The sequence below is a fragment of the Rhincodon typus genome, chromosome 33, assembly GCF_021869965.1.
Source record: "Rhincodon typus isolate 14 chromosome 33, sRhiTyp1.1, whole genome shotgun sequence".
In the NCBI taxonomy this organism is placed as follows: domain Eukaryota; kingdom Metazoa; phylum Chordata; class Chondrichthyes; order Orectolobiformes; family Rhincodontidae; genus Rhincodon; species Rhincodon typus.
This window is the reverse complement of record NC_063364.1, coordinates 16,019,553-16,028,454: the sequence shown is the minus strand read 5'-3', so window position 1 is coordinate 16,028,454 and position 8,902 is coordinate 16,019,553. Positions and strand designations below refer to the sequence as shown.

Below are 8,902 nucleotides of genomic sequence, written 5' to 3'. Positions count from 1 at the left end.
CCATTCCCGGCAACATCCTGGTAAATCTTTTCTGAATCCTGTCCAGTTTAGTAATATCCTTCCTATAACCAGGTGACCAGAACTACACACAGTATTTCAGAAGAGGCCTCACCAAATCCCTGTAGAACCTCAACATGACGCCCCAACTTCATTGCTCAGTCCTTTGAGTATAGAAGACAAATGTGCTAAATGCCTTCTTAACTACCCTATCTGTGATGCAAATTTCAAAGAATTATGTACCTGAACCCTTAGGTCTCTGTGTTCTACACTACCCAGGGCCCTGCCATTGTTTGTATAAGTCCTGTTCTTGTTTGTTTTACCAAAATGCAATACCTCGCATTTATCCAAATTGAACCCCATCAGCCCATTGACCCAATTGATCAAGATCTCTTCGTAATCTTAGATAATCTTCTTCACTGTCAACTGCGATAATATTACATTTCCCAGTCTCTCTCTCATTATCGCAGCCAAAGTACAATCGAATAAATGCCACGTCGTATGCAGCAGTCAGTGACAATAAGCAAACATCAATACTAAAATGTAAGACTGCTTGAAATTCTTGCTTGCTTGAAGCTCCAAAAGAATTAGAAAATAAAACACAGTTGTCAAAAAAAAGTCACATTTCTACGGCTGGTTAATTAATGATACCTTAAAATGACCTTCGAGGAAAAGTATTACTGATTCAATGTTGCATTTATGAATTCATGGGTGTTTGACAGTTATATCAAGTACTGTAACAGAAAATTGGACATCAGCCATAACGCAGAGTTTACAACAAGAAATTTCTCAATTATTCAATTTGAAAAATAAATTGGATTTTATAATGTTCAACTTTTTAAATATAAAGTTCTATTGATAACTTTGTTGAATCATTGATGGCTTGCTTTCCGTGAAAGAACTATAAGCCAAGAGGTATAGTTCTCTAGGATGCAATCAGACAAAAGGTGGGCTTTATTTTTCTGATCTAGTGTAACAGCTCATCAAGCTGTAGCAATTTTAGTACATCATTATTTGAATATGTCTTAGGTGAAGCAATATAAGCTGCTGTACTTTTTATTTTTTTAAAAATTAATAAGATTTTGCATGTATGTAACAGTGGTTACAATCGTTCCCAGTTAGTGAACTGTATAAAGAAGTCAGGTTTTATTTTGTAGACAAATGAAAAAAAATGTTGAAACCAAGATTCTGAAAAGATGTCCATTGGTACTACAATTCAAATTTCCTTGTACTTGTCACACCACTCTTGCACTGTTGCTGTTTTGAACTATTGAAGTTACTCTTATATAAGACAGGAACATTTTACTAAGAAGGAAAGGCCAGCATGTGCATAGAACATTTCATAACCCTAAAAGTACATCAAATTGTAGTTTTGAGGGTGCTTCTCATTTTTGAATGTTTTGAGTGTTTTAGAGAGGTTACCTATGTGTTTGTCCCTTATTACCAGCAACTTGCTTCTGGCTAGAGGCAAAATTTATCCGACAGGTTAGTTATGCTACCTATTCTTAATTTTGTTTCATTAAATAAAGTGCATTAGGATACCGAGTGCATTTGCTGGTAAACTGGTGACTTTATATTCAGTAATTGCCTTCAGAAGGAGATTGCACTGATATTTCAAGGAGGATAAAGGTTGCAAGGATCAGTGGAGTGGGACTAACTGGATTCCTCTTGGAAAAAGCTGGCAAAAACTTGATGTGCTAAATAACTGTGCCACACATAGTTCTTTTGATTCCGTGATTCTAAGTCATCAATGTTTTTTAAAAATCCAATTCCATATCTAACTGCTCGAGGTGAAAACATCTTGGCATACACCTGTCACCTGTTCAGACCTCATGTCAGATTTCTGAAATATCATTTTTCCCATGATTAATATTTTATTTCTCATGCCAGTTTTGTTTACTAATTTTAGCCCTCTCACCTTAAGGTGGTGACTTCACGCATGCCAAGTTGGTATCTACCCCTAAAGACTTCTTTTTATATCAGAGCCTGGACAGTAAATATTGACAAAGCAGGGAAGGGTGCAGTATCAGAGACAAATCTGATTCCACCCCTACCCAAAATCCAGAAGGGGAATGTTACCACATGTTTCAGATAATAGTGCTGAAAACGACAAATGCTGGAGATCACAGCAGGTCGGACAGCAAGCTAATGTTTCGAGCCTAGATAACTGTTCATCAGAGTTGAAGTGAAGTGTGGAGTGCTGCAGGAGAAAAGATGTTAATAGTTCAGATTAAGTGAGCAGAATGTGAGAATGGCAGAGCAATGGTGTATCTAACTACCAGAACTGAAAGAACAGACAGTCCCACTGGGGTGGAGGCTGCATACAGGACATGGTGACAGAGAATGTAACAAGTAAAGCTAAAAGAAAGGGAAGGAATGGGAGTTGGTTCACAATTTGAACGTGTTGAACTCCATATAAAGTCCAGAAGGCTGTCAAGTGCCTAGTACGAAGATGAAGTTTGCACTATGTTTCACTGGAGCAATGCAGCATGCCAAGGACAGACAAGTGGGCATGTGAGCAGGACCAGCTATGGAAAGGTCAGGGTCATGCTTGCGCATAGACTGGATGTATTCTGCAAAGCAGTCTGTGTTTGGTTTCTCCAATGTAGAGTAAGCCACATTGGGTGCAGCAAATACATTACGCAAGATTGGAGACTGTACAGGTGACATGCTGCTTCACCTGGAAAGACTGTTTCAGCCCTTGGATGGTGAGCAGGGAGGAGAATAATGATCTGACAGCGTGATTCATCCCAGCTCAGGTAACTCAGGGCAGTTATCTCACCTGTACTGCCATTCAGCTAAGGTAAATTAACTTAGCATAGACTGAATATTAGAACTGAAAGAAGCAATACTAATATTTCTTACACAATGTGATACTGAATTAAATGATCATCACATAAATGTGATCACATAATGTGCATCACATAAAGTTCCTTGGCAGTTAGAAAATAGCAATGGAAATACAATTTGCCTTCATTCATCAATGATGTGGAGGTGCCAGTGTTGGACTGGACTGGACAAAGTCAGAATTCACACAACACCAGGTGATGGTTCCAACAGGTATATTTGAAATCTCACACTCTTGGCATGTTGCTCCTTCGTCAGGTGAAGTCACTTAGTTTTACCTCGTGTCATGCGACTTCTGACTTAATTCGTCAAATACAAGGATTTGAGCCAACTGATACAATGGTGAATTTTGGCAAAACCCAAGGCAATTCAATGCTGAGATTAAAATCCGAAAATGCTGAAAGTACACAGGTCAGACAGCATCTACAGAGAGAGAGAAATAGAGTTGACCTTTTACAACAGTGACCTTTCATTGGAATTTTCAATGTTCTAGCATGTACAGTGTTTGGCTTGTTTAAGTCAATTGCTGGGTTCTTTTTGTTCTGTTGCTATACATCTTGGAAAATTAACAATTAGTCATTCATATGGATTCAAACTTTGACTGCGTTTGGATTTGCTTTGACAGAATAAGGGCACTGGGAGAGTAATTTGGAGGGACTACTATCTTGGCTGTTACATCCTTGCATTTGCTGAACATGTGACATTGTTGGATTGCTTTAGATTCAGTAGTTGTGACATCTTATATTCACATTTTAATCTTTATTGTTTCTTCATGGACTATGAGTAGTACTGGCTTGACCAGCATTTATTTCCTGTCCCTAATTACCCTTGAACCATGTGGCTTACTAGGCCATTCCAGAAGAGTCAGCTACATTGCTGAGAGTCTGGAGTCACATGTGGACTAAGTAAGGATGACCAATTATCTTTTATTAAAGACATGCGATGTGTCATTGGAATGTTCACCAAAGACACTTTGCAAAAACATTCTAAGAGAGTGTGACACTAAGCAATACAAGGAGATATTAGGTCAAACACCCGAAAATTTGGAACAAAGCTTTAAGGAATATCTTAAAGATGGAAAGTGAGATACAGAGGCAGAGAGGTATAGCAAAGGAAAGGTCAGAGCTTGTGGCTAATGCTTAGTTTCCAGATAATCCAAAAGTCTCTGTTTCCTTATCAATCATACAATGTACCATTGTTTTCAGCCTGGTGGGAAGTTGTGGAAGGCAGTTTGCCCAACTCTTTTACATTCTGGATGTTTGCTTGCAATTGCATAAAAGGTTTATTCATCACAAACTAATTAATCAAGGTCTCAATGTGGGGGGTTTGCCAAAGAGGCATAGCTAGAGGAGGGTATGTTTACCCCTTGAGGGTATTAAGTTACAGGTGAAAATAGGCCATTACCTCTGTCCCTGCCGCATTTCTTCATTCTGTCAAAAATCCATCTCTCAATTTGCTGGAGGATCTTGCTGTAGAAAGGCTTTGCATTGCAGAAATTTCTAGAATAAAGCACATACACACAAAAGGCTTTACGTGTACCTGGGTGCCAAAATTTGTAATTGATAAAAGATGTACTGTTAGATTCATGCTAATTTTCTTTTTATACTTGCATGGGCATTGCAGACAAGGTCAACACTTCTTGACCATCTCCAATTGCCTTTAAACCTAATGGCTTCCTAGGCCATTGAGGCGACAAGTAAGAGTCAACCACATTGTTGTGTGATCTGGAGCTACGTGTAACCCAAACCAGGTAGGGACAGCAGATTCCCTTCCCTGAAAGACATTGGTGAACAAAATAGACTTTAATGACAATCAAAATTGGATTTGTGATCACCATTAGACTTTTAAATTTAGTTTTTAATTCTAGATTTTTTGAATTGAATTCAAATTTTGCCATCTGCCATGGTGATATTCAAACCCATGACCCCAGAACATTAGCTTGGAGCTCCGAGTTATTAATCCAGTGGTATTACCACTGCTCCACTGCCTCTTATGTGTTGTTAAAAGTTTTTTCAAAGTATTTTTTGTGTTTGTTGACTTGTTTGCCTTTGTTACCAACTTGACTTGATATTCCAATGAAAATATAAATGAGAAAATTTGTCAAATTTAGAAATAGAACAAATGCAATTATTATTATTAATGGTTGACTTTCAGAATGATACTACTTCTGAATACAAAGCGCTGCTGGAGCAGAAGAATGAGCTTGAAAAGAAGGCAGAAGAGTTGGAAAAGAAAGTCAATCAACTTCAAAAAAAATTGGATGAACAAACTCTGGTAATGTCAATGATTTGGGAATGTTAGTTGCAATTCTTGTGGTATCACAGATGCTGACTGATAACTGATACTGTATTTCAGAAAGAGCAGTGTACCACAGAACAAAAAAGTAGGACCAAAACTGATATGAAAAATCTGCAGCAAGAAATGACAGACATTTTAGAGGAAAACAATAGTTTAAGGGAGCAGCTTGCAAAATCTGATAAAGAGCTTCGAAACCAACTTGAAGAGTAAGTCAGCTGCTTTGATTTCTTGAATAATTTTGAAACGAGAAAAATTTTCAGATAGAATAATTATATTTTCTTACAACCATTGTTAAGGTCATGGTGAAATGAAATATTTGTACTTTACAACGAAACAGAAAATGCTAATTGGAACGGCATGGGATGAGGTTGACATCGGAAGAGAGGGATAGATGGCTTTAGAGGGGTTGCCTTGGAAGGATGGCAATGGCAATCGAAGAGTGGCATATAAATTATCAGTGAGGTGATAGGATTAATTAAGTGGTCACGTGACTGTAGATTGGTGGATTCTTAAGTAAAAAGTTGAATTCAATATGCATTTAATGTGCAATTTCCTGAACTTGTCACCAACCTCAGTTAACAAGGTGCAGAGCTGGATGAACACAGCAGGCCAAGCAGCATCATAAGAGCAGATGTTTCAGGGCTATTTTTTAAAAAAAAACAATTCTTTCGGATTTTTAGCATAATAATGTCTACTCCACTTGAAGCTTCCCTTATCCCATTAAAGTGCAATATGGCTCTATTTGCACTCTGAGTTGTATCCCTCAGCTTCTGATCCATTCTAGTTAATAAAACAAAAAGATGATGGAAATCTGAAACAAAATTGCTGGAGAAACTCAGCATGTCTGGCAGCATCTATGGAAAGAAAGCAGAGTCAAATTTTTTTTCTGCCGAACCAGTATTTCAGTTGATAAGTGAAATATTTACAGGTGTTTCTTTGGTTGCGGCTACAAATTGTTGAGGCCTGAATGGTGGTGCAGTGTTAGGGCACCTTTAGCCTGCCTGCCAGGGGAAGCACATACTGGGCAGGTTTCACAATTAATGCTTAACCCTAACTATACAGGCACCCATGAAGACTTAGCTTTAATATTCACCATTATAGAATAATTTGCCAGCACAGGCTGTTGTTTCTTAAATGAAGAAAGAACATGGATGGAATGCTGAAAAGTCACCATTGCATACAGTACAAGTGAATATAATACAGAAATAATAATGCTCATTCTAATGCATTTTCTTTTGGAAACCTATAATTTCAGGTACAGTGGTTGCCAACTGAATGAAAGTTGACTGCAAACTGAGTTTACTTGAGTGGTACAGAATCTTAATTCTCCAGTTGGATTACATCATACTCTCCTTTTCCAAATATCCAGTGTTACTGCTTTTTTTTTTCCATTTTTGATCCCTGTGCAGTTAGTCCTGTGCTATTGGCTAGTGACTCTAAATTACTTGTAACAGCAGCCTTTTTAAATAGTGAATTATAGAACATATCTTAATTGTTCATACAATTTCCTAAAGGCATGTAATCCTTAACAAATTGTTGCAAAATGGGAAGGTGGTCATAGGATAAAATGACGACTGCTTTCTCTTTCTGTCAGGTTAGTGCAAGTGAAGATGGAAAAAGAGCAGTACCAAAGTGAATTCAGAGATTTGCAGGATCAGCTCTCAGAAATGCATGATGAGCTTGATCGGGCAAAAAACAGTACCGACAACGAAGAAGAGAAAGAGACTTTGATAATGGTGAGTAGATTCAAATTCGGTAGTCGATCTTCTTTCTCCATCACTGCCAACAATTGCTTTGCAAGCTCCCTTTGCATTTTTCTAAATGCTGTGACTTAAAAGGAAAATGGAAGCCCGACGAATTTTTTCCCCTCCCTCCAAGGATCCTACCCTGTCATTGAAAACAATAATAGTGTCACATCAAATCATCTCACTTTTTTTGTCAAAGTGAAATTTCTCTCTTAGACCACTTCAGCAATTGGATGCCTCCTAAATGCTGAGACCGTGTAACAAACTCGGATTTGCAAATTTACACACTGCATGAATGATTTTACAGGATCAGGCAACTGCAAAAGTACACTCACACTTGATGTTTTCGCAATCTCTCATTTGGCAATTGATCCTTTCTGATATATAAGGAAATATTTAATATTCAGCTGTCATTTTCTTCTGTAAAAATGGGAAAACTGAATAACATGATTCCCTGAATTATCCTTGTCCTTTAAGTATACCGAGCTACTACCTAAACAGATTATTCTTGGATCCAAATTTGTTTGTAGATTGGAACTTCGTTTTAATTTTATTTTTGAATCCTTCCATCAACATGGAAGGAACCATGTCTAAAGTGTGCTGCAAATGCTTGTGTTTGCTTTACCAGGGTACTTAAGTTGTGCAGGTAATGCTGGATGGTGGAATGATCCAGAATGTTTCCAGCTCCTCAGCTTTCAGGAGTAATGTATTGATTCAGTGGCAGGATACAACAGATGAGCTGCCTTCAGCTATACAGGTAGCTAGCAATGATGGGCAGCAGCTCTGAGAATTGCATGTTGTGCTCAGGAGGCAATTACTGGATTGTGTTACGGATGGAATTTTATTGTTTAAGGAAGAAATATTTCAAAGTTCTGGACACAGTTCTGCGTTGAAACAGCTGAAACTATACACAAAGTAATATGCTCCTATATTGGGTTGGACTGGGCTGGAACAAAAATGTTCATTTTGTTCCTTTTTGTAATGTTTCAGTATTATGCAATTTATTGTTCAATGCCTTAATTGGTCAATAATTTTAAAAATGTGAATAATTATTTTAAGTTTTCTTCTTGACATTGGGCAGATTTGAGATTTATTTAAATATTTCTTTTGCTTCAAGTTTACTCAGATCTAATATTTTCCATTTCTATTAATACAAAATACTGTTAGCTAGAATGATGGGGCAACCCAGATCAGAGTCTGCTTTATGACTGTGGCTTTTGCAGAAATAAAAAATATATTGTGTTCAATTCATTAATATGTGAAATTGATACAAGCAGGTTATTAAACATGGACTGTGATCCTAGAGCCAAGGATTGGGGGAGTAATAAGTAAGCTTCATTTTTTCTGAGCTCAAATGAGGCTGGAGATAATTTTCTTCCTGTCATTAAATCCCTCTGTTCCCTTAAGATATTGAATATATTCCAGCAATTAATACTATATGAGTTCTAAGCCTATCCTTTTAAGAATAGGATTGTATGCACTGTTAAAGAGTCCCAGGTTCAGTTCCAGCTTGGTACTGTATTAGCTGGTCTCAGCCAGAATAGGAATTGCTGCTGGGTCCCTTGAGTCACTATCCTGATCTAATTAAATGTTGGAAATTTGTGTGCTGTGTATAAAGTAAGGGCTGTTGTTGGCTGTACAACTCATGTTGTGCCTGATGATATTCAGTCTCTAAACTCAAAACATAGACAATGGCTATGAGGCTTGAAATGCTGGCCATTATTTAGTGTTTTGAAACCATAACATTGCACCATGGGGTGGAGATACGGGTGATAAATTATCAGGGAAAAAAACCCATGGATGTTCATCTACTATTTCTTGAGTTCTCCCCACAAAAGCAGTCTGACCCATAGCACCATGGTCTCCACCATGTTTAGTAAGACACACCTGTGATCAACCTCATCCACAATAGGTATTGAAACCCCTTGCAGTTGGTTCCAATCTGATCCACTCCAGATGTCCAGTCAACGGAACCAACCAACACCCCTCCCCAAAGAATCAGAGTTGCTGTGACA

The 8,902-nt window shown here is 37.8% G+C and overlaps 1 protein-coding gene across 1 annotated transcript in view; it reads left to right on the top strand.

Moving 5' to 3' along the window:
* Positions 1-8,902, top strand: part of LOC109935821 (cingulin-like 1) — a 77,760-nt gene that overhangs the window by 42,214 nt on the left and 26,644 nt on the right. Inside the window, exons 5-7 of the mRNA XM_020534460.2 lie at positions 4,999-5,118; positions 5,200-5,348; positions 6,737-6,878. Coding sequence (XP_020390049.2) covers positions 4,999-5,118; positions 5,200-5,348; positions 6,737-6,878 — 411 coding nt within the window. The remainder of the gene's footprint in view (positions 1-4,998; positions 5,119-5,199; positions 5,349-6,736; positions 6,879-8,902) is intronic.